This window comes from Marmota flaviventris, chromosome 4 (assembly GCF_047511675.1).
Source record: "Marmota flaviventris isolate mMarFla1 chromosome 4, mMarFla1.hap1, whole genome shotgun sequence".
Lineage (NCBI taxonomy): Eukaryota > Metazoa > Chordata > Mammalia > Rodentia > Sciuridae > Marmota > Marmota flaviventris.
Genome location: NC_092501.1, coordinates 38163611 through 38190167, shown reverse-complemented (window position 1 = coordinate 38190167; position 26557 = coordinate 38163611). Strand labels below are relative to the sequence as shown.

General features: G+C 41.5%; 1 protein-coding gene and 2 long non-coding RNA genes across 5 annotated transcripts in view; 1 reads left to right on the top strand and 2 right to left on the bottom strand.

The window, feature by feature from the left end:
* Wapl (WAPL cohesin release factor) overlaps positions 1 to 9894 on the bottom strand; it is a 74543-nt gene extending 64649 nt beyond the window's left edge. For all 3 annotated transcript variants that reach the window (XM_027939886.2, XM_027939889.2, XM_027939888.2), the window contains exons 1-2: positions 9450 to 9894; positions 6271 to 6790 (exon numbers count right to left, since the gene is read on the bottom strand). In XM_027939886.2, coding sequence (XP_027795687.1) covers positions 6271 to 6769 — 499 coding nt within the window. In that variant the 5' untranslated portion in view covers positions 6770 to 6790; positions 9450 to 9894. The remainder of the gene's footprint in view (positions 1 to 6270; positions 6791 to 9449) is intronic.
* A 6212-nt stretch (positions 9895 to 16106) lies between these two features.
* On the bottom strand, positions 16107 to 23043 carry LOC139705420 (uncharacterized). The gene is made up of 3 exons (XR_011707307.1): positions 22963 to 23043; positions 16943 to 17009; positions 16107 to 16263 (listed from the first exon to the last, which is right to left on the bottom strand). It is a non-coding gene; the product is annotated as an uncharacterized lncRNA (long non-coding RNA).
* An 89-nt stretch (positions 23044 to 23132) lies between these two features.
* On the top strand, positions 23133 to 24236 carry LOC139705421 (uncharacterized). The gene is made up of 2 exons (XR_011707308.1): positions 23133 to 23401; positions 24123 to 24236. It is a non-coding gene; the product is annotated as an uncharacterized lncRNA (long non-coding RNA).
* The last annotated feature ends 2321 nt before the right edge of the window (positions 24237 to 26557 follow it).

Here is a 26557-nt window from a genome sequence, read left to right as displayed (position 1 = left end):
TTTCTAGTTTCTTCCTCTTTTCCTCTATTAAGTACTGCAAAATCTTCACTATCAGTCCTAATATTTTTTCCTCTTATACTCTTCCCTAATGATCTCATCTAATCCTATATTTTCAAATAACATTTATATATTAAATTTCACATTTATCAAACACATAAGACTTTTTATCTATCTCAGGAGATCTGTCACAAAAAATAAATAGGAGGCAGCTCAGTGGCAAAACATCTCTGGGTTCAATCCACAATATCCCCCCCAAGAGAAGTTTTCCAGCCAGGTGCATAGTGCACAACTATAATCCCAGCTACTAGGAAGGCTAAGGCAGGAGAATTGCAAGTTTGAGGCCAGCCTGGGCAGTTTAGCAAGAACTTGTCTCAAAATAAAATTTTTTAAAGTGTTGGGGATGAAGCTCGATGGTAGAATGCTTGCCTACCATGTGTGAGGCCTTGGGTTGGAGCCCCAGTACTACAGAAATGGGAAGAGAAAGGAATTTTCAATAATAAGATCTTAAAGTGGGGGGCTGGGATTGTAGCTCAGTGGTAGAGCACTTGCCTAGCATGTGAGAGGCACTGGGTTCAATCCTCATCACCACATAAAAATAAATAAAGGTATTGTGTCCATCTACAACTAAAAAAATAATAATAAAAATTAAAAAATGAAAAGAAAAAAAATTTTAAATATAGTGACAGTCTTTTTTAAAAAAATTATATGGCTTTCAATATAACAAAACTAAGTTCATTCTTATACAGCAGCACTTTGAAAAGTAACACTTTGGGTATTTCACAGATCTTCCATTTAGTTCAAGTTATCCAACTTCCAAACTATGCTTTACCCTCTATATAATAGGAATAAAGACTGTCTTACACGGTTGTAATTAAGGATCAATTGATATGTGAAAGGTGTGGTACAAAGTAGAAACAGGGGGCTGGGGATGTGGCTCAAGCGGTAGCGCACTCGCCTGGCATATGTGCGGCCCGGGTTCGATCCTCAGCACCACATACAAACAAGAATGTTGTGTCCGCCAACAACTAAAAAATAAATATTAAAAAATTCTCTCTCTCTTTAAAAAAAAGAAAAAGTAGAAACAGAAGAAATAACAGGTCTCTTATTCACTTTTCTTAAAAGGAAGTTGACTTGGGTAAAACTTAAAAAATATGTTTACATGAAAACATATTTGGGTAAAACAAAAAATATGTTCTTTACATGAAACACATATCTATAGACAAGTAACTCTTGCTCAAACTACATTTGTAATATATTTTTAATAATCCTCATTAATCATCTGTACTTTATCCAATGAGTAGACAACAATCTCATCTCAGGTCAGAAGTTCCTGTCCTACTTTAAACTTTCAGAATGGAATAATTCATGCTCCTTTCTAAAAATCACCTTTAGTTCTAAAAATCAAAATTAATAATTTCCCAACATTATTATTCCTCAAACACTCAAATACTCAGTTGAGTTTTAAGCAAATGGAAAAAAAATATTGGCTACAAAACCAGTCATGCAAATTAAAAGCCTATGCCACAGTTATCTCAGTATTTGGCAGGATATGTAGACTGAATCCCAGCTGGCTGGCAAAGAAAGTGTGCCAGGCAGAAATATAAGTCTCTGCACACTTTATTCTAGATCCAGACTAACAAAGATGGAAAATGAAAGTAGCCTCACATAAAAGGTAAGGGAAGCCTTCTTTTACCTCTAATGTACACAGGCCCATATTTCAAACTTTAAAAAATACCTGCAAATCTCTTAGAAGAGTTAACTTTAGCTCCTGTTAACAGCTATTTCTAATTTTTTAAAAAATTTCTCTTTATTTATTTATTGATACTAGGCATTGAAACCAGTGGCACTTTACCACTGAGCTAAATACCCAGCCATTTTTATTTTTGATATTCAGTTTCACTAAGTTGCTGACTCAGACATCAAAGTTTGGATCCTCCTTTTGGAGACTTTGGTCACCTGGACCACAAACTTGCACCACCATGCCTGGCTCTAACAGTCATTTTTAAGTAGTACATCTGACTAACAACTCATTGGCTTCAAAAGTAACTGTAATTAGAATGTTTTGCTTTTAAAATTAGAGATTAGATACAGAAGTATTTGCTTTAAAATAATCCAGAGGAAGCAGGGAATGTAGCTCAAGAACACTTGCCTAGCCTGAGCAAGGCCTTGGGTTCAATTGCTAGTACTGGGCAGGGTGGTCATCAACATCAGAGATAAAGGACAAAAGGTAGAGATTGGTATATAGTATAGATGAACAAGATTTGCCCTATCCTGAAAACTGCTGGAGTTAGATAACTGAGTACATGAGATTCTTTTATTTTCCTGTACCTGAACATTTCATAGTAAAGGTTTTCTTATTGCTATTTTAAAAAGATTAGGACATTTGAGCAACTCGGCCCTTTCCTGGCATTCTCATACAGTTTGTAATCTTCTTGGTGCTGGTTCCTTTACCCATCAAGCATCTGTTTGGAAAATGGCAACCACTATGCTTTATTACAACGTCTTCCTAAAGTTCCTCTTCAAATTAGCTACAAGTTTCAAAAGCACTTAGAACAAAGAAATTTTAGAGTATCAATAAATTAATCACATATTCCTCTAAAAAGAAAAAGATACACTTAAAAATGTAGTGCCAGGAAAAAAAATAAATCTAGGTTGAATAAGCCCTTTTCACTGATGTTAAATAATTTTATGGTGTACACACACAAAGGTATCACAAGCAGGAACATTTCACCAAATAGATACTTTGGAACTTAACCTGTGCACTTTGAACAAGTTGATAAAATGCCCAGTAAGTTCTTAAATAAAATGCCTAAACATGCAAAAGACAGTACTAAGATTTCTGAGACCTAAATAGCTAGAAAAAGTGTCCAAACTTTATCATTGTCACAATGGTCCCTAATTCAAAAAAGGTTAGGATGACGGGCATGCTGGTGGCACACAGAAAATACCAGCAACTCCAGGAGGATCCCAAGTTCAAGGTCAGCCTCAGCTACTTAGAGAAAACCTGTTTCAAATTTTAAAAAGGGTTGAGGATATAGCTCAGTGGCAGAGTGTCCCTCAATCTCCAGTATCACACACAGACACAACTACATGAGATTTATAGGCCTCACCAAAAATTTAGGTTCAAGCTCTTAAACTTAACTAAAATTATAAGACATTCTGACTTAAGAATAGAAGCTATGATAACCTGACAGACAAAATGCAAGCATCTAGTCCCAAAAAAACTTTGGTAGAAAGATAAAGAAAAGATAATACAAGTGCAAAAGCATCCCAAGGTCTCGGCACCAAAAATACAAAGTACAAAAGCATAAGTATATCAGAAGTATAGAGCCAATTTACAAATATATGAACTTACAAACTTTTTGTAGGAACAACTGATTTGCATATTAGGAATAGGATGAGGCTACTATAAAAATTAAAAGCACTCCATCAAAGTTTGCTTCTTTTTCTACAGAGGGCTGCCAGGGTTGTTGGAGCTCCGGAAAATGTAAAAAAGAGGGAAAAAAAGTGTGTGTGTATATATATATATATATTTTTTTTTCATAGTGCTACAACTATTCCCTTCCCAGTAAGGGTGGCTCTGCGAAAAAAGAAAGATGTTCTTAAACATCTATTTATTTGTGTTTTAGTATATATTTTCTCCTCACAAATACATATAGTGAAGTTCGGATTCATCGTCAGTCCCCAGTATTAGCATCAGAACTACAATTTAACTGTTATCTCATTCTACAGAAAAGTGCTTTCAATTCCCACCAACTAACTCACAACAGCAGTTTGGAGAAATATAAAGACATTATCAGCAAAGACACATAATCAATTGCTGGCTATAATACTTAACTGCCACATTCTTGTCCCCCCTTACCTTACATTCATTCTTATTAGTAGACCCCTCTGCCACCAGAGCCTCAGCCTACCACTGGTGCCCTATTCTTCAAAAGTCAGCATACTGACCACTTCCACCGCTTGCCCAGCTTCATTCTTCCTTCAACCTACCTGCTCCACACTCTGTGAATTAACTATCTGGCAACAGCAAGAAATGACAATAAGAACACTACATGACTCAAACAGAATAGCACGCTGAGAATCCAGTACGATGGTTTGACAAATAGTAGGTGCTCAATAACATGTTAAAAAGTCAATAAATATTATTCCAATTCTGCCACTAGCCAATCTTGGACAGTCATTTAACCTCTTTGAGTCTCATCTGTAAAATGAGAAAAGGGGAGTTAAAGTTCATTTTAAGCCAGGTGTTGGTGGTACACACATGTAATCCCAGGTACTAGGGAAGCTGAGGCAGGAGGATCTTGAGTTTCAGGTCAGCCTAGGAAACTGAGCAAGACCCGTCTCAGAATAAAATTTAAAAAGAGTTGGGTATGTAGGTCAGTGATACCACACTTGCCTACTACGTATAAAGCCCTGGGTTCAATCCCTAATAATAATCACACACTCACACACTCTCTCTCTCTCTCTCTCTCACACACACACACACACGCGTTTAGCTCAAAGTTCTACGATTATAACACACTTTTAGGAGCTAACCTAGAAACTGTTTTTATGCAGTTTTTTAATGAAAATTTAACCTAGGCTTAACTTATGAACAATGTTTCAGGAGAAATGTGGGCAAAGCAGTAAGGACAGACAAATCAGAATTAACCTAGGATTCTGGGAATCAAGGGAACAACAATAACAGCTGACTTACCCTATCTTCCAATGGGAAGAATATGAGTGAAAAAATGCTCAGCATTTTTAGTGAAACTATGCAAAATACAAACCATTATACTGTTGTTTGATGGGCCTTATATTCAGCCTCCAAAGAACAAATTCATTTTAGGAACTCAGAACTCTAAAGTTTCATCTTTATATCCTTCCAAATTATGAGATCCATATAACGCTCCATTATCACTAAACTTTGCCAAAAGTTCTAGAACTAACTTCCATTTCCAACTATAGTGGCTGTTTCTTTTTTTTTGGCATGGAGCGGGGTAACCAGGGAATAAACCCAGGCCACTTTAGCACTGAGCCACATTCCGAGCCCTTTTTATTTTCATTTTGAAATAGGGTCTTGCTAAGTTGCTTAGGACCTCACTAAGTTGTTGAGACTGGTTTTGAACCTGCAATCCTGCCTCACATTCCCAAATCACTGGGATTACTGGCATGTGAAACTGTGCCTGACTTATACTGGCTATTACTCTATTGCTAAATAGAGGCTCACTCTCTCCCTCCACCCCAATTTACTCCTGCCACCTCCAATCTCAGATCTTCTTTCAGCTAACTAACCATTTAGCATTTACTTTAATCTCCAAATTCTTTACAGAAATGAGTATAATAAACAATATGAAACAATAATGCTATATGTACATATTGACGTTTTTTAAATACAATCTTGTAAATTAAAATTTATTTAAATATCTTTTTAGATGTTGATGAACCTTAATTTTATTCATTTATTTTTATGCGGTGCTGAGAAACAAACTCAGTGCCTCACACATGCTAGGCAAGTGCTCTACCACTGAGCCACAACCCCAGCTCTAAAATTTATTAATGTAGGTTGCTACTGGTCCCAGATTTCTTGCTCAATTTGCAAGAGAGTTTAATTCTTCAATGTTTCTATTCAAAGATTAAGGAGTTAATCTTTCAGAACTGGTTCTAGGGGAAAAGTCTAACATTCCTAACTAATCCTCATCTCCTTGTCATTACCATTAATCATTCAAACCCTCTATAATAATAAAAATGAGTTATTATGTAATCCTAACACAACCAAGAGAGATGTTTTTACTGGAAAGGAATTGGGTTTAGAGATTTATGAAAGATTGTTCCCAAAATATACTCTGAATAGTAAGTCTAAAAATATCAATATACCAGGCGTGGTGGTGCACGCCTATAATCTCAGCTACTTGGGAGACTGAGGCAGGAGGATCACAAATTTGAAGCCAGTCTCAGAAATTTAGTGAGACTTTAGATAACTTAGCAAAAGCGGTCTCAAAATAAAAAGTAAAAAGGGCTGTGGGTATAGTTTAGTGATAAAGTGTCCCTGGGGTCAATCCCCAGTATCTATAAAAAATAAAATAAAAAGTATTAATATTCAAGTTATGTAATTAAAATGTCAACCTGATTAAAGTTCTTAAATCTTTCAGAAAATTATTGAGTCCTCATTAAGCATGAATAGAGAAAGAAAACCCAAGTGATACACAACATTTTAGAATTCAAATCATTTAAATAAATGGCTTGCAAAAAGCTCTCTTGGTTCATCATAAAGTAAATAAAACTTACCAGAAGTCATTAATTTAGCACAGCTACTTTTGCTTGCATCATCCTCTGGGTTTCTGTTTGTGCTCTTTTCTTTCCCAAGTAAAGTATCCTCCAAAGGTAAGCATTTATCAGATACAACACTGTCTTCACCCACCACATGACTGATTTTGCTATTAGTTTCAAGTACTGAAGTGACTTCTTCCAGCTGAGCAGCTTCACTAGATTCTGAGTAAGAGGAACCCTTACTCTGGGCTAAATTCTTTGAAGAAACTGGTAGAGATTCATCATCACTATCAAATCCAAAAGGATCTCCAGTATTTTCTTCTTCTATTTTCAGTTTCTTCGGAATTTCTTGGATATCTGGTTTGAAATTGGGCCTCTTTTGCCCTAATTTAGCCATAAATGTGGTCTCTCCCCATTTTGTGCTAAGGGTGGTCCGTTTGTTGGAAAAGACTTCATCAAATTTTGAACTGCCATTGCCTCCTTTCCTACTGTATGTTTTCCCAAATCTGGACGTCATTTTGACACCTGTTTCATATTCCTGTGGAAAAAAATTTTAAGAAAATATATAATCACTAAATACTTTTCAACATTAAGCATACAAGTCCTTAAAAAATGGTTAAATAAATAAGGGGATAAAAAGAGCACATTTTTCATTTCTATATGCTTCCATGTCAATTTTTTTTTTCTTACAGTGAGTATTCACATGATTTAACAAAGTAGAAAGCATTGTGACTAACCAACTTTACAATACAGCATCCATATAAACCAACTTATACTGAAATATTTTTTAAGTTCCAAGTGAATTAACTTACTATTCTCAGAAATCATTTTTACCTTAAAAAACTATCAGAATAGGACAATTTTCCCTAACATAAAAATCTAAAGCACAAAATGTTAATTTTTTTTCAGCATCTCAAATGTTTTAAGTAGACTAAATTTAGTTCTTTGAAATTTCACAGCACTTATCATATGAGGGAAAAAGGTCAGAAAAATGGTGCTATTTTCCCATGTACTACAACCTGCAGCTTTGAAACAAAACTTTGAAAATTCAGATTCTTGATCTAAAGCAATCTGGGCTGTGACTTGAAAAATACTACTTAGATGGCCATGTCCCTTAAGAGAAAGAAACCATCCTTATTCTATCATCCTTGTCCCTACAGTGCTGTGCTCATTTGCTAAGTGACATTTTTTGGAGCTGAAGACTCCAGTATATTACACTGCCCCATGAATTATTACAGAAATAGCAACACATAACCTTTATTTTCCTCTTATTTATAATGACAGATAAATTCACCTGATTTACCTACACAATAATAGGGTACTATGACCAAAAAAAATTTTTAAATTCCCAAAAGTTTAAAAAAATTAAATCATTTTAAAAGACAAGTACTTATTTTTAAGCACACTCAATTCTTGTCCATTCCTTACACTTTGACTTTCTACAGTTTAAATATCAATATATCAACTGTTAACTAGGGGAAAAAAAAAAGTGAACTCCTTAGGGGCTTGAAAAATCTTCATTACTTGGAAGCCTAGAAAAATGGAAATTATATTTTACCTGTACTTTTGAATGTGCTTTGATCTTTACTTTTAATGTTTTCCTTTATTAACTAAAATTCTTAACTTGTAAAATTACCGTACAACTTAGTTCAATATATATTCCGTAGAGGATCCCCCCCACGCTTGGTAAGAAGCCAATTCTAATTTGACAAAATAACAATTTACTCATTATACACATCTGTGCTAAAAGAAAATAGTTTTCCCAAGGGAAATCTATCTATTTTCCCTTCTACTGTAAATTTAACCTTAACAAGTTTTACTGTCTTTCTTAAACATAGCCTATTAAAACTAAGTCTATTGGGCAGCTACCAAAGACAACAAAATAAAGTCATTTCTCTTCATTTTTCAAGGATGTAAAGCTGTGATCTGCAGACCTACATTTACATTTACACCAACAAAGCTGGAATGTTTTGGATACACTTATGTGGTAATCATCTAAAAATGCTGACTAAAGGCCAAACCAAAAATCCAGACTTGAGTACCTTTAGGCCAACATCAGAAAAACTCATTGTAAAAATGGTCCTAAAACCACAAAGCACTCACTGTTGAAAGTCTAAAGTCTGCGGATAAAGATATACAAGAAGTTAATTAAGTATAAGAAAACTGCATTTTTTTTGAGTCCATGTCTTTCACAAATACATACTGAAATACTGATAAAATAACAAGTGATATTCCAACATTAAATGGGAACTGTATGTAGATTATACAAATTTTGATAAGTTAAATACTCCATGCAATATGAGCACACGGGAGTTAATTATATAATATTCTCCACTTTTCATTGCCTTTATCATTTTGCATCATAAATGCCTTAAAAAAAAAAAGTTAAGAGACGACCGCGATGGCATTACCTAGGCCTAAAGCACACACAAATTAAAAAATAAGTGCGCAGACATGTTTGACATAATATTTAAGATGTTACTTCAAACACACCAGCTATCCCGCTCAGGCTTCAAACCCCCAAAGGCTGTCCTAACTAAAAAGCAACGATTCACGACTAAGCGTTTTCGATCTTCAGGCCTTTGCCCAGCCCCAAACCAGGTTGAATGTTGAGGGAAAGTGTGCTGGGATTTAAAAACAAAGTCCTCACACTTAACCCCCATGCAAACCTAGCACCTTCCCGGTCCTCAATGGCTTCAGGGGCTCCCATGAAGGAAGAAAAGTAGAAGGGGCAAACTGATCCACGCAGAAACCCTCACCTGAGGCGGCGGGTGCACCAGGAGATTGTAGGAGAGGCGGCCCCCTCCAGCTGGACGGTCACGCAACTTTTCTGCTCCCCACCCCCACCGCCCGGGAAGGGGGATGTCGCTCCCGACGCCCCGGAAGCCTCAGCCACCGAATCCCCAGGGTAGCGCAAGGCCATGGTGGCGTCCAGAGCGAAGGAAAGGACGGGGAAAGATCGGGGACTGAAATCAATACGCTGCACTCGGCTTGGGGAGAAAAGTCAATCAGCAGCCACCAGGAAGAGAACTCAGAAGGGGGAAAATAAATGAGGAAAAAAGAGTTTTTCAGGCCGGTCCCCTGCCCAACTTCCTAGAGGCCGGGTGGGCAAGTCGGTGAGACTTCCATCACCCCTGCCTTCCCCCACCCTCCCCGGCTCGCTCCAGGCCTAAGCTGCCGCCAGAGACCTCACTTACCCTCGGCGCCTGGCGGGTGCTTTGGCCTCGGGCCGCCTCCGCCTCTCCCGCTCCCAACGGCCCACGGGCGGGCGCGGGAGCCCCGCGCGGAAAAACAGGGTCGGCTGGTGCCTCTAGATACGCAAGGGGCTCCGCCACCGTCACAACCCGCGACTCCGCTTCGGTAAATAGGAAGCCCGGCAGAGGTGGGGGGGAGGAGCGGCGGCCCCGCAACTTCCCTCCCCGCCTCGAGCGCCGCCGGCCGGGCTCGGGTCTAGGCCTCCCTGGCTGCTGCCGCTAGAGCCGGAGCCGAGCCCGCTACGTGCCCCCGCTGGGCCGCCGCCGCCTCCTGCGCCGCCGCTTCCGCCGGTGAATGGTCAGCGCTGGAGTTTGAACAGGGCCCTGAACCATCTCAACGCCATTTGCGCTCCCGGCCCCCACCTCCTTCCTCCAACAGCCGCTCGCTCCGTCACTTTGCTTCCCACAGGCCCCGCGCGGCCTCCCGACACCCTAGCCAATCGCGCGGCGGCTTACTCAAACCGCCGCGCAGGCGCCGCGCCCCGCACGCTCCGGCGCCCGCCATTGGCCCAGCCGCGCGGCCCGACGGGAGTTGTAGTCCCGGTTCGGGAGGTCGCGGTGCTGAGAGAGCCCTGCGCGGGAGCTGGCGGTGGATAGAGAGGTGGTTGCGGGCCTGACCCGCCCCGGCTCGGGAGCCAGTTCCAGCTCCTGGCCTCGCCTGGAGATGCAGGTGTCGCGGGGGAGGGCCGGGGGCGCAGTGCAGGCAGCTGTGTCAATCGTTTCCCCTCTAGGGATTCGTCGGTGTCTGGGGACGGTGGGTTATGCAGCTGCGCCGGGTGTGATGGGGCCACCGCTGGGGAGGCAGGGAGCTTGCCACTCAGCTGCCTTCAACTGGGCCTGCCGGACCTAGCCACGGTGGCGTGAGCGGTACGGCTTCGGACGCGGGCCCCCTCACCGATCGGATCGCGAGCCGAGTCCGCCCCGGCGCTTTACTGCCCTCCCTGCAATCCATCAGTCCCAGCTCTGGAGTTCTCCCTGTCTCCTCCCACCCGTTAATAGTGGCCCCCAGAACATTGAATGTTGTTAAAGAATTGTCACTAACCTTGTTGGGTTATTAACGGTAGTGTGAGTTTTTTAATATACACAAAAGGATTGATAGCTAAAACGAGATGTAGGGTAAGAGTTTTACTTTATAACGTGCCTGTGAAAACGGAAGGAGAGGGAATAAAAAAGCTGTCGGTGTTTTTAATTATTGAAGCTACAGGATGCATACACATGCAATTGTTAATTCAGTCTTGCTGTGTGTATCTGAAATTTAACATAATAAAAAGTTTAAAGAAATGAAAAGTTATTGCCTCTAGGGAAAAGAGGAAGGTGGTGGATGATGGAAAATATTCATTTTTCTCTGTATAGAAATTGTTTTCCGTGTCAGTGTATTACCTAATTGAGAAAATTGGAAAGTTGTTTGTTTGTTTTTAAGCCTTCAGTGGAGAAACAAGAGTTCTAAAGAGTACCACACTTTCCCCTAGGAGAGGCGCATGATTCATCAGACTCCCAACAATCTTGATGTTTTGGTAGGCAGTTACTGGAGACCCACCAGGGAAATTAGAAAACTACTAATTGCTTTCAGTGAAAGCCTTCCCCCTCTCCACAAATGAATAATTTGTTTTGAATGCATCCAGAAGTTTTGAGAGTGCCCTCCAATATAGTTAGGAAACTCTGAATTTTAAAAAAAAATTAGTTCAGACTTGGGGTACAGCTCAGTAGTAGAGTACTTGCTTGACTTGCAAGTCCCTGGATTAGATCCCTGGCCTGGGAAAATAAATAAATAAATCAGAAACTCTGAGCCCTTCCCATAGGAATTAAGGTGGGTTTTTAGTGTGCTTGAATTGTTTTACTTCAGCATGACTGGATGTAAAATTTATATTCTACATTTACAATTTCCCTAATACTATGTCAGTATTTTCTCTTAATTATTCCAAAATAAATCAATCCTTTCTTAGCTCATGTGAAGGGAAGTTTTAACAAGTGTCTCCAACAGTGGTTGGTTCCCAACTGTTTTATTTGGGTCATATTTCTCTTTTTAAAAAATCAGCCGCTGAGGATCTTGTTTTATCATTTCTTTTGAAGATCACTGACAGAGGTGCAGGCTGCACTTACTGTAATTATTTAGCTGACTCTGTGGTGGGTACTAATTAAAGGGTAATTATCATCAGAGGCAAAAGGTAAGATCAAAAAGCCAAAAGAGGTGGAGAAGACAGAATTGCAAGATCTTGCAGTAGAAGGGTGCAATGAATCTTCCAGACCAAAGGATATATTCATGATGCCTGGCCTTGCTAGTGCTAGACACTTGATAGGCTCAGTGATACCGCATGAACCAAAAGTGGAAGGGTTATTGTTGAAAGAAAGTCTCTTGATCCCTTTTGGGTTTTGTGTTTGTTTGTTTTTTTATGGTGCAAGGAACTGAACCCAGGACCTCACACATGCTAAAAAAGTGGTCTGCCACTGAACTAAATCCCTGGCCCTTTTGAGAACTTTTGGTGTTATGGTTATGTTAAGTAATGGAATTTAGTTATGTCAGATTCCTGCTACTCAAAGAATGATCTCCTGTCAGCAATGAGGCATAACCTGGGAGCTTGTTGAGAAAGGACAATTCCTGTCCCCAACCCAACTCCAAGAATCAAAACTCTGATTCCCCCAGATGATTGGTTTACATGTTAAAATTTTACATGCATTGGTTCAAAGTATACCCGCAACGTTTCAGGACAATTTAATACTTTTTATTTGGATGAAAGAAGGAAACCAAGAACAGTAAGAACCTAATATGAGAACTAGCTCAGTAGTAGAGCACTTGTCTAGCTTGCACAAGTCCTGGCTTCCATCTCCAGCACACCAAGAATAAAAAATATCATTATACATCAGTTATGAGGGTGAGCTTTTGAGAGGCCCTGTTTGTGTTCCACCCAGTTCCCTCTGACTTATGCATAAGAAAATGGAAAGGCTGGCTCAAGGTATTGCAACTAAAGAGGGAATCCAACTTAAATATTGGGTACCTATTAAGATATCAAGGATATTCATGAATCTGGTAGAATGTGGTACATGATTTGAGAAATGAAGTGTGTGTGTGTGTGTGTGTTTTTAGTCTATGGAAGCTTGATATATGAATATTCAACAGAGCTGTGCTAGAGCTAACCACCTTCTTGTGTCTCACACTACAAACTAATAGATTGGTGCCTATGGGGTTTGTCTCAGAGGGAGTTCAGATTCTCCTGACCTGCAGGCTGTACTGCCACCTTAACCTTTATCTCCCTGGTTCCAGAAGCAGGCAGATATTCTCCAGGCTTCCCATTCCCTTACTGGGTCCTTGAGTTCCAATCAGAATCAGTGAACTGGACCCCAAGATGGATGACAAACGGGCAAGCTGCTTTTCTTGTTTTCTTAGTTCCCTCAGCTAATGCTCCATCTCCTCTCAGAAGCCTGAGTTCCCCTCAGCTCTGCCAGATGTCATATATGCTAGAAACAAATCATGGATCTGAGCTAGTTTGTGCCATTTGACACTGCGGGTAGCCCTCCTGGTGTGCTTCACCTGAGCAGATTCATAGTTTCCTTTCAGCAAATAAATAAATAAATAAGGCATCTGCTCTGCCATTGTTGTGCCTTTGTTCTAGCCCAGGCACAGGAAGTAGCAAAATTGGAGTTGCCTAATAGATCCTTAGTCTTTTTCTGAAAAGATGTCATAAAATGTATTACAACTTATAGAGTTCAGGTTACTAGAAGTTAAAAATTATCCTATTAGCAACAGTCAGTTTTTCCTTGTCATAGCATGTGGAAGAGAATTTTAAATTGTATATTTGTACACTAAAGTGGTTGTTACAAAATCCTACATAATGTGAGCAAGACCCTGCCCTTACTGGCTTAATGCAGTGCCCCTCCCCTTTCTTTCCCTCTACCACACCTAACTCACTGCTATTCCTTAGTTAGGGCCTTTGCACTGCCTACTCCCTCTGCCTAGACTTCACTCCTCAGATACCAACCTGTTTTCATTCTTTGCTTCCTTTAAATTTTCACTTAGGGATTTTTAAAAAATCTTACCTCTTCCCCCCTGCCCCCCGCCCCAGTGCTGGAAATCAAACCAGGACCTAATACATACTGGGCAAGTGCTCAACCACCAAGCTACATCCCCAGAACTAACCCAGCCTATTGTAAACTGTAGCAACAAGTCCATTCCTAAATGCTCGCTGTCTCTGATTATTTTTTTTTCAGGGAATATATCTCCCCATCTAACATATCACATATTTTGCATGTTTATCTTACATGTTCGTCTTCCCTATGAGGTTACAGATTTTTGCCTGCCTTGTTTTCTGCTGCATCTTTAGCACCTGAAAGAGTGCCTGGCACATAGTAGATATAGATACCCCATGTTTGTTGAATAAAGGCATCCATTTGTTTCCTTTCTCATGAAGATTTTTTTTTTACTTCTGAAGGAACATAAGTTGAAACTAACTATAGTTATGAATAATCTGGCGTGTTCATAAATTGTTAAATTTTTTCTGTGGGGAGGGCGATGCTTTCTGGAATTATCTTTTGTTATTGCAGTGGACAGGTTTTCATTCTGAGAATTGAGAAGATGAGTACTATCATAATCCCAATTACCTTGTTTTCCAAGATAATTGGAATATGTTCTCTGGAGATGTTATTCCTTGGGGAATAAACTGCTATCTAGGTAGTTAAAAAAGACAAAGCATGGAAGGGAAATATCTTGGTGGTAGAGCACTTGCCTAGCATGTGTAAGGCCCTGAGTTCAATCCACAGAGCACAAAGAGAGTAAACACACACATACACACACACACACACACACACACAAATTGCCTGATGTATGTTGTTTGATAAAGATTGGTATCCAGCAACCTCTAAGAGATCTCATTTTCTGACCTTTGTCTCACTAAGACTAAAAACCTGAATCCTTATAGCAAAAAGGCCTTGCATGATCTGGCCCCTGAGTACTTCCATTCCTTCCCACTTTGCCAATCCTTCCTTCTGTTTACTGCTAGAATTTTCCAAACCAACTCTTGCCTCAGGGTCTTTGTACTTGCTGTTCCTTCAACTAATCTTTGAGATATGTACAAGACTCACTCCCTCATCTCTTCCAGGTCTTCATTCAAGTATTTCTCAGTAGTGTCTTCCCTGACCATCCTATTTAAGTTAAAACCCTCACCCTGTCATCCAGCATTTCATATCTCCCTTCCCTGTTGTTTTTCTCCATAATAGTCATAATGTTTATAACTTGTTTATTTTCTGTTTTCTTCCACTAGAATATAAACTCCATGAGGGCAGGGATGGTTTGTCTTCTGTTTACTATAGGCCCAGCACACCTGGAATGGTGCCTTGCGCACAAAAAGTGTGCCATTTTTTATTTGTTGGCTGAATACTAGCATTAAATTGAGCTTTAATTGGTGATCTGCTCTTGTGTCTTTGTTAATTTTTTTGTGTTTGACCTACCAATAATTGCAAAAAAAATACATTGAAACCTCCTCATAAGAGTAATTTTTTTCAAATTCTTATTGGGGGGCTGGGGATGTGGCTCAAGCGGTATCGCGCTCGCCTGGCATGCATACGGCCTGGGTTCGATTCTCAGCACCACATACAAACAAAGATGTTGTGTCCGCCGATAACTAAAAAATAAATATTAAAATTCTCTCTCTCTCTCTAAAAAAAAAAAAAAAAAAAATCTTATTGGGCTCATATAGGTATAGAATTGTTATATTGTTATAACTTCCTGGAAGAATTGAAATGTGTTTTAAATAAGAATTAATTGCAAAAAATGCCTGGATTTCCACCCCTATCTATAGCCAAGCAATATGACTTTGCTGTTTTTCCCAGAATATAGGGTGAGCTTGTAAGTTGCATTTTCCAAAAGAAAGTGGCAGAAGGAAGGTAGTTGTTAGCCTGAACTTTAAGAAACCTTAGAATGCTTCCCCACTATCTTTTGGATTCCTGCCTCTGCCAAAAGAACAGGCCTGGGCTAGCCTGTTGAAGGATGAAAAGCCACTTGGAAAAGAGCTGAGGTCATCCCAGATCAGTCAACAGCCATTGGACTCCAAACATATGTGAGGCCACCTACCTGACCTGGCACTACCAAAGATGCATGCATGAGCCCACCTAGGACCAAAAGAACTGCCCTGCTGACTTGTAGTCTCATACCCAATAACAACTAGCTACTATGTTCAGCCTCTGAATTTTGGAGTGGTTTGTTATTCAGCATTGTTGTGGCAACAGATAATTGATAACAAGCCATGATTTCCCCATGGTTAATGCCTCCTTTTTGAGGAGTCAGCCTTCAAAATGCTTTCCTAACTATCCAGGCAATCTAAAGCCTCCCTAATTTCCATCATACAACAGTGGTTTTTGTTTTGTTTTGGTGGTACTAGGGATTGAATCCAGGAGAGATCTACACCCCTAGACTTTTTAAATTTTTATTTTGAGACAGGATCTCGCTGAATTTCCCAGGGTGGACTTGAACTTTCAATCTTAGTGCCTCCACCTCCCAAGTAGGTATGAGTACAGGTGTGCACCACTGCGCCCGGAAATTTTCTTAACCCTCTCCTGCCGCAGTCTGGCTGGGCACAAATCAGGAGCCACTCAAGCAGGAAGGAACAAACTTTATTTCCGAACTCCCTCGAACGCCACCCACGTGGTCCTTCCAGGAACACCACACACCAACCGGCACTCCCTCCACCGGAACTTCACCAACTAATGCGAACTCCCCAGGAATCCCCGAAGAACTCCAAAGTAGCTCCAGGAGTTGGACAGCAGGGGTCTATATACAATTGAATACACAGGCTGTTTCAATCCAGCATCATGCAGTCACAGCAATTATACACAGCTTAACTTAATTATCATCATCTTAATGGCTCGCCTTGCAACCATTACTTCTGGCAAAATGCCATGGGCCATTCCGACTCGGCTATGGCTCTCAACACCAGAATTATTTATTTCTTTATTATCTGTCTGTCACACTAGAATGTCAACTATGTGAGGGCAGAGATCTTATCCTAATCCCTGCTGTATCCTTGGACCCAGCACAGAACTGCATAATCCAGCAGACATAATCCAGTAGACATAATCCACAGCTCTGTCTACTAAGCACTTGAAACATACTGGTCTGAGTTGAAATATGCTGAAAATACAAAATACACACTGGATGTCAAAGGCTTAGTACAAGAAAGAATATAATGATTCCTGATAATTTTATACTGATTAAATGTTGAAATGATCATATTTTGATATATTAAGTAGAATATGTTATTAATCTCACCTATTTCTTTTTATCTTTTTTTTCATTTGGCTACCAGAAAAAAGTCTAAGCTACATTTATGGCTTGCTTCATGTTTGTATTGGCAGCACAGATACAGAAACTTAGTAAATATTTGTTGAAGGAAGATATAAAAAAATTAATTTATGGGCTGGGGATGTGGCTCAAGGGGTAGCGCGCTCACCTGGCATGCGTGCGGCCCGGGGTTGGATCCTCAGCACCACATACAAAAAGGTTGTGTCCGCCGAAAACTAAAAAAAAATAAATATTAAAATTCTCTCTCTCTCTCTCTTAAAAAAAAAAAAGAGAGAGAGCCTGGAAAACAAGTACCAAAATACGATGAGGTAGGAATAAATTCTAGTGTTCTACAGCACAGAAGGGGGACTTTAGTTTACAACAATTTGTTAAATATTTTAGAAAGAACTAGAAGAGGCTAGCACAGTTACACACCAGTAATCCCAGCAATTTAGTGAGATCCTGTTTCAAAATAAAAAAGGGCTAGAGATGTAGCTCAGTACAGAGAAGAAGAACAACAACAACAACTAGAAAAGTTCAAAATTTCCAACACAGCCAGGTCCCATGGCTTGGAGGCTGAAGCAGAAGGATCACAAGTTTTAAGCCAACAACTTAGCAAAGCCCTAAGCAGCTTAGCAAGACTTTGTCTCAAAAAAAGGGGGGCGGGGGGAGACTTGGGATGTGGTTCAGAGGTTGAACACCCTTGGGTTCTATCCCTGGTACCAAAAACAAACAAAACATTTTCTAACACAAAGTGAAATTTTTAGAACTGTTCTGAAAAATAGTCCATTTTTAAAAAATTATTTTACCTTTGCATAGCTCCTGGAATTTTTTTTTTTTTTTTTTTTTTTTTTTTTGTGGTACTGGGGATTGAACTCAGGGACACTCGACCACTGAGCCACATCCCCAGTCCTATTTTGTATTTTATTTTGGGACAGGGTCTCACTGAGTTGCTTAGTGCCTTGCTTTTGCTGAGGCTGGCTTTGAACTCGAAATCCTCCTGCCTCAGCCTCCCGAGCTACTGGGATTACAGGCGTGCATCATGGCATCCAGCTGGAATATTTCTTTTTTTACAAATATTTTATTAGTTGTTGATGGACCTTTATTTATTTATATGTGGTGCTGAGAATTGAACCCAGTGCCTCACACTTGCAAACACTCTACCACTGAGTCACAACCCCAGCCCGGCCCCTGGAATATTTCTAAAACATACATTTGATAAATTACTTATCTCCTACAAAAACTTTGGTGGTTCTCCAACTATCTATGGAAAATAAGTTCATATCCACTGTTACTTGGCATTTATAGTTGTTTGCCATCTTTTTTTATTTATTTTTTCTTTTTTTAAAGAGAGAGAGAGGAATAGAGAGAGAGAGAGAATTTTAATATTTTTTAGTTTTCGGTGAACACAACATCTTTGTATGTGAAGCTGAGGATTGAACCTGGGCCGCACGCATGCCAGGCGAGCGCGCTACCGCTTGAGCCACATCCCCAGCCCTGCCATCTTTTTTTTAAAGGTAATTTTTTTAAGATGGACACAATATCGGTACTTCATTTTTATGTGGTGCTGAGGATCCAACCCAGTGCCTCACATGTGTGAGGCAAGTGCTCTACCTGAACTATAACCCTATAACCCCAGCCCCTGGTTGCCATTTTAAATACCTGTTTCCCTCCTCCTCCTTTCTGGCTAGCTATATTTCAAAGGTTTCAGGAATCCAGTTCAGATTCATGCAGTCCTCTCTGCCTGGAATATCCCTCTCCCTCTGCTCTTGCAGAGCCTTATCTTGAGTCCTACACCCTCCAGTATGTAAATCAGTCATCCTCTAATTCTTGTTCCCATGTGGTCTCTATGAAAAGATGAGATATGCACAGTGGTGCACACCTGTAATCCCAGTGACTTGGGAGGCTGAGGCAGGAAGATTGCATGTTTGAGGTCAGCCTCAGCAACTTAGTGAGACCCTGTCCCAAAATAAAAATAAAGAACTGGGGATGTGGCTCAGTGGTTAAGCACACTTGGGTGTGATCCCCAATAAGCCGCCCCCTGATCAAAAAAAAAGGAGAAAATAAGACATAAGGCATTGTTATCATTGTGCCTCTTCTAGTAAGATTTTGGAAAGTGGATATAATGAGGTATATATATTAATCTTAGAAGTGTTGAAAAAGAATTCTGAGAGCTGCAGGTGGGCTAGGGATTAATAAACTTGAGATAGAAACAGTGGAAGTAAAGCAAGACTATTGAATGTTCACAGAAGTAGACCTGGGCAGACCTTCTAGGTTGGAGGTAGCTGAATACCTTACAAGATCCCCACAGTAAAGCTGTGTTTGCTGACTGCCTGTCCACAGTGACAGGCAGGAGAGAGTCCACTGGGGTGTCTCCTGTTCTGAAAGCCAATCTGCCTCTGACTGTTGCTCACCCAAACCAAAATTCTGGGACCATATGGATTCAGATATTTTATTTCCACGGTCTGACTTGGTATTACTGGGGCATGGGTTGGCAGAAACATTACTCTTTTTATCATTATACAGTGGAACTTCAGGAGAATGTATGAGAACAGAGCCCTGCAGCCTCCCAGATACACTGTTTTCACCAAGAGAAAAGGCCTCCTTGAGGATGAGGGTTTTGGGGGAGCGTGAGATTGGGAAGTGAAATTGACCAGATTTGCTAGGTGCTTGTATGAAGGTCAGAACAAATCCCACCATTATGTATTATAATGCACCAATTAAAAAAAGAGAAAAAAAGGTTTGCATTTATTGAGTCTTACTCTTTACCACCTATAGTGCAAATTTCCCTGTATTGTCATTGAATTGTCATTGATATCTCTTCCTTTTTAGGAATGCATTATCCTACCAGTTTGCTAATGAGAAACTTAAAGAATACTATACAAAGATAAATGACTTCCCCAAGGACACCCAGCAGGTTAACAAACCCGTAACAGCCAAGGTTTTACCCTAGGTCAATCTTTCTCCAGAGGTCACAGGCATAAAACATTTGTTACCCTGGATCCTGAATCTCAGTGAGGAAGAGGACCCCAATCCTTCTATTGTCCTTTCAAGTGAGAAGTCCTAGACAGCCTGGAGGAATTTAAAGGAAGAGGTGAAGGTGGAAGAGGAATGCAGGTGGAGCTCCTGGCCTAGGATATTTTATATCTGTGAGCAGCAAGGATAGGGGGACAAACATCTACTTGGCCAGGCTATGAAATTTGAGGCCGCTTTGTCTTAAGGGGCAATATATGGTTTCCTCCCACTATTACTGGACAGAGAAGGAGTTTCTCTCCCAGAAGCTAACTTTCCTCCCTCCCCAGTGTCCCTCAACTGGGCCAAGGAATTCATAGCTAGCCCTTAGAGCAGAGGAAAGAGAAGAGCTGGGACTTCTAAGAAAAGCTTATTAATTTAGGCTGGGATTTCTTTTTTAAAATATTTTTTAGTTGTTGATGGACCTTTATTTTTTATTTATTTATATGCAGTACTGAGAATCAAACTCAGTGCCTCATACATTGCCAGGCAAGCACTCTGCCACTGAGCCACAACCCCAGCCCGCTGGAATTTCTATGTGACCAACATACCTTTGGGTCCGATGGAAGAACTAACAGTGGTACACTTTATGCTCTGAATATAGCCCTTGCTGCTCGACCAATGCAACTTACTTTTAAACCAGACATTTTCTTTCTCTTCCTCTCTCCCCGCCCCTTCCTAATCTCTCCCCCTCCCTGATCTCAAGAGAAACAGGATTACCTTTCTTCCCCACCTTAGCACATTTATCTGTCCTCAGAATACACACACATCATAGGAAGGAAGTAATCCAGACTTTGGGGATGGTACCAAAAGATCTCAGAAACAACTATCTCCCAATTAACTCAATAGAGAACAAGTGGAATGTAGCCTTTGAATCACCTCTTTAAAAGACCCCTGCTCCTGCCCATGGGCAGAATCACAGCCTCTGGGACAGAAGTCCCCAGTGTTTCTCCTTTGCTAGCAATAAACCTTATTTTTTTTTTCTTTTTCTCAAAACTGTATACTCATTATTGGATTGGCATCAGGGACAAGGACCAAGTTTTCGTAACAAAGGGCTTCTCAGTGTGACCCCTCCCATCTATAGACCCACAGCTTGGCCCATAATTTGGGTAGTTTGGGCTGCCTTGCAGATTCCTTGAGTTGAGGGACGTCTCCCAGAATTAGAAAGAATTCTGTTCTTGGTGTGACTTGCTTCATTATGTATGAGAATTGGCTCCCTGGACTAAAAAATGATCGTTCCTTTATTAGTTTTTTTCCAGTTTAAGGCAAAAGCGTTTTCTCATTTAGTGATGAGGGTACACTGAGTTGGAGAATTATAGGGGGCCTGGAAATGTTCCAGAACCAAGATGAAACCTGTTGACCTGCTCAGCCCCTCTTCAACATTCAGGAACTCGGGGCCTTTGGCAGGCAGATCTGTGTAATTGAGACGCCTTATATCCAACCTGGGAGTGTGCCCCAATTTACTTTCACCCCACAAGGCGAGTGTAAGGTGACTTCCCTCACCTCATTTCAGGTTAATCTCGGCGAAGAGCTTGGAAAAGCGCCTGGCAGAGTGTCAGCACTCCCAAGGTGTTCGCAGGTAATATTACCATCGCTAGCAGCTGGGCTAGGTAAGGAATCCGACTTGATAATTTGGCAATAACTCGACAAACTTTCAAATGTGGACAGAGAAACGCTTGCCAAAGCTTTTAAACCACTTTTGCTGTGACACCCCTCTTCTGCAAGGCGCGGTGGCCTCCACCCAACCCCGCCCAGGTGAGGTCTAACCTAGGACCTTCTGAGTCCCCTTGCTGACTGGGGGCGGAGTGCAGGTTGGGTTCTGCCTAGCAGAACGCCGACTTAGGCCTGAAGTCTGGGCGGAGCTTGAGTTTAGATCGGCTGGAGCACATCGCCGCCACCTACCCGCCCCGCCCCGCTCACCACTTGCGACCTGAATTCCTTTGGTGCTAGGCCGGGCGGAGGCCGGAGACAGCCACGCTCAACTTAGAGAGTGTGGGGGACGCAAGCAAGGGTCTGTGGACTGGGAAGACCTAAATTCTGGAATCAATGCACAAAAGGAGAATTAAAGCAAGCGGTCTGGGCTCTTATATAATAATTTAATAAATATAATAATTTACCCGTGTTTGCCTACGCTCGCCTACCTCTCCTTTAGACCAACAAATGTTTCCTCGGTTTCCCACCCCATTCAAAGTCGATTTGTTCTCGAATCTCACACAAGCCTCAGCCAGCTTCCTAGGTGTCGGATCTAACCAAAGAGAAACTTCAAAACATTAACATTTCAAATGACTGCGCTCCGGGGTGGGAAGGTCCGTAGGAGTGGGGGCGGGGTGCCTGGGCTGCTTCTCCCTGGGGACTCCACTTTGCACTAGGGCTCGACCGGGTATTTACAAGACGCAAGGCGCCGCCAGGGGCCTCCTTTGTAACGCAGTGACCTCCAGGGCGCTTTTGGCCAGATCAGTGGCCTGGCTGCTTTACTAGGCTGTCCTGGCCTTGGCCCGGGGTGCGGATGCACTGGGATAAGCAAGCCCGGCCAGGGGTGCTTGCCTCAGCTCAGCCGGGCACCACGAGTCCGCTCGGCAGCTTGCTGCGGGAGACCTGCTAGTGGAGGCGCGATTAGCCCGCCCACACCCACCTAGTCTGCAAACTGCTGATTTGAGGATTTTGAATCCAGGGCGGTTTAGCAGCTACTGGCGCTGCGTCACCTCAAAGACCTGGACACCCCGCAGCTTCGCGACTCGGGCCCACTGAGTGTCTTTGAGGCGCGGCCTGTGCAGGTAGAGGAAGAAAGTATGGCCCTTTCCGGAGCGAGCCCTGGGCACTTGCTTCCCTCTGAGGCCAGCAGCAAGGTTTTTGCAAGTCCTAGCTGCATGTCTTGTCCCGTGCTCAGGTCTGCGTGTCTTCCTCTGACCGGCTGAGATCCACACAGCAACCCATCGCCTACCGACAGATGTCCTTTTCTCCCTCTCCACCACGCGCCCCCCGCAGCGCAACGAACCCGAAAGCCCTCAAGTGCAAAATTGTAACCGCAGTTATGCAGTAATTATCAGTGTGAGACCTTGGCTTCCCCAGGACCTGGACAGTGTCTAGGTATCCCCTCAGTTCCCAAGAAGTGTTAGTTGAGTGAATGACCGACCGTTTGCATACAGAGTCTCCTGCACCCAAACTCAGGCCACCTACCCCTTTCTCTGGAAGCAAGGAGATTCCTCCGGAAGGTCCAGGGATCGTGGAAAGGGAATGAGGCGTGAGGTTAAGTAAGAAGGACAATTATACCCCTCCCCTACTACATACACAACCTTCCCTCCCTCCGCAGGGCATACATGAGTTAAGGGCCACCCGACTTCAGGCAGAGTTGATAAGCTGTAAGGTTGGATCCTAGGCAGCCTAAATTTTATCTTGTGCTACCCAGAAACCGCAGTGAGTCTCCTGACCTTATATAGTATTCAGCCTTAGAGAAAAGTACATGCACTGTTAACTCTATGCCCTCAATATTTCACAGATACTTTTGACTATGCATCCTGTCTGAGCTTCACCTGACTTAAGAATCCTCTTCAGAATCTTCCTTGAACCCACTTACCTAAGTGTTCTCCTCCCTGCAGTCAAGCTGGCCTACTTGCTGGTAGGGTACCTAGACTGTCTAGTTTCCCAGTTTTTGCTAGCAGTGAGCTGCCTACAGGAATGCCCCTTTCCTCCCATATCCTATCACCAAATTCTCTCCCTTCACACTCTGTCCATTGAAGAAGCCTCAAGTAATATTTTCCCAGCTTCCCCACAAATTCAGTGTGCTGTTCCTGCTGCCTTTGTATTCACTGGTTTTGCTTCACAGTGTGTCAGTGTGTCTAGCACACTCCTGGGACAAGACTTTTATATTTCACTATTCTCCAACCTCTTCCCCACTTCTTTATCCCAGGTAATTCTTAGAATTTGTTGCACTATATTGCTGGCTAGGTATCCAGAACATTTTTTTCCTTTTTTTGCGGTGTTGGGGGTTGGACCCAGAGTGCTAGACTAGCACTCTACCACTGAGCTGCATCCCCAGTTCTTTTTATTTTTTTATTTTGAAATAGGGTCTTGCTAAATTGCTGAGGCTGGCCTTGAACTTGTGATCCTCTTACCTCAGCCTCCTGCAATTTCAGGATTACAGTCATGCACTGGCACACTCAGTGAAAACCATTTGTTAAAGACTTAGTCCCAAGCCTTGGCACTATCAGGAAGGAATGGAAACTTTAAGACTTGGGAGCTAGGGCAGGCCTTCCAGTCACTGGAGACATGACTTGAAGGTATGCTCCTTCTTCATCTTTCTGCTTTTCTTCTATGCAGTAAACAATTTTTCTCCACAGGTTCCTTACCACGATGGGGCTTACCACAGGCCCAAATGCAATGAGGCCAATCAATCATAGACTGAATCCTCCAAAACTATGAGCCAAAATAAACCTTGTCTCTTTATAAGTTGATCTCAGATATTTGTTATTTGTTAAAGTACAGAAACCTGACTAAACATGCCACACTAATATGATACATTAATAATAGAGCAAATTGGATACAGGGTTTATGAGAACTTTCTATACTATCTTGTCAATTTTTCTGTAAAACTAAAACTGTTCTAAAAATAAAACCTGTTATTTAATATGAATTACTTAGCAAATGGCAAGAAGAAAGTGGGCTGAGGGGAGGGGCTGGCAGGATGAAGCCTCAGAGAGCATCCATAATTGCTGCTAGATCTAATATTTCTGTCCTAGAAAGTTCCTTTTGGAAAAGAGAAATGCCATACTTTTTAAATGATTAGCAATTAGGATTTTTTTCCCCTGTTTTTAGCAACAGCATATAGGTAAAGTCACCCATGTGATTTGGAGGGGAGGGATTGGTCATGCTGAGCTGTGCCTTGTCCCTTAGGGGTGAAGGGGTAGAGGATCCTGCAGGGAGCTGGGTGAGCTCAGGCCCTGCTGAAAGACATGGCAGATGCTCTGCTCCAGCTGACTGTAGCAGTGGGGAGGAGAAAAACCAGGACTACCAGATCTTTCGATATTTCAAAGAAACAATTCATTTAGATCTTCATATGTAGCCTCCTGGCTGTTTTGTTTTGTGGGGTATTAGGGATTGAGTCTAGCAGCTCTTTACCACTGAGCTACATCCCCAGCCCTTTTTATTTTGAGACATGGGTCACTCAAACATTGCATTAGCCAAAACAAGTGTGCTCTCTACAGAGGAGAGATGTGTGCTGCTTTCACAAGGTGGTTAACACAATATATCACATGTGACCTTTCTGATATCTGATATTTGGTCTATCTCCCAGCTTGATATTATTAGGGTGGAAAAACCTAGTGGATTAGAATCAGGCTAAACATCCTTTATCATCTGATATGATAACCCAGTTTCTCTCTTTTTAAAAAATTGATATTTATTTGACAGACAACTTCTGAATTAATAAAAAGAACTGACCATCACAGTGGCACATGCCTTTCCCAGTGACTCAGAAGGCTGAGGCAGAAGGATCAAAAGTTCGAAGCTGGTCTCAGCAACTTAGCAAGGCCCTAAGCAACTTAGCGGGACCCTGACTCAAAATAAAAAACAAAAAGGACTAGGAATGTAGCTCAGTGGTTAAGGGCCCCTGAGTTAAATCCCCAGTACCAAAAAAATAAATAAATAAATAAAATCTTTAACCTATACATCCTAACCCAGGTGAGGACTGGCTGGCTTCAGACCAGCAATCACAGGTCACAGGTTCACATGCCAAATATCATCCCCAATACACACCAAAAAAAATGAGTACTAAAGATGATATACAAAGTGAGTATAAAATATATGGTCTTGTATATTCAAGGGGAATAATGCCAAATTCCCATGAGCATACAATTTAGGAAGGAACACAGAAACAGATACAACTTACTAACCCACAAGAGAAAACCAAGCAAGGAAGTAGAAGAAACATAAAGTCCTGAGCCCTGAGATAGAAGGGGGAAGGGTATTTAGCAGCCTCATGGACCAGATGGCATCCAGGCCAGTCCAAAAACACAAGTGGCTATCAATGGGTATAGGGAGGAATCTTCAAGGCTGGAGAGAACAAAACGAACCAGGACACTGAGCCACAGATCTACTGTCTATTCAGAAGACAGTGGAGTATTTGTATTGGGTAAAGAAATTAATACACTAAGAGACTGCATAAAACAGAGAAAGGAAAGCCTTATTCAACAAGAGAGCAAATATCTTCCCCAGTGCAGAGGTTCCACATGCTCCACAGACTCCACATGCTGTGGAGGTTAAGTAGCTGAGGATCACTCTGAAGGTCACCCTCAACCCCGAGGCCCTGTCCCTTAGAATCAAATCCATGAGCAAGAATTTTCTTTAATGTAAACTATCTCTTCTCCAAAAACTAAAACAAAAACACAATCAAGCAAAACAAAACTCGAAAGTAAAGACGTCACAGGAAGCTGTGAACCCTCATATACTTCACCGTGCCCAGCTGTCACACTAGTGAGACAGGCTTTGCTTTATTACCCTCACTGATTCATTACTGCAAGGCATTTAGCATATCACACTCCTAATACATCTTCTCTCAAAAAACAGTGACCACCACACAAAATATAAACTCTATCCACATAAAAGTAAGCATCAACTTAAGGTCTACTGTAATATCACTACACTAACCTAGCATACTTCAGCCCTTTTCTGATCCGTTTACAAAATATTCACATGCTGTAATGCTTTGAAAGCACGACAAATGTTGTATTAGATCCCTCTTCTTGAGGTAATTCAAAGTCTTGAAAAAGCAAATTTA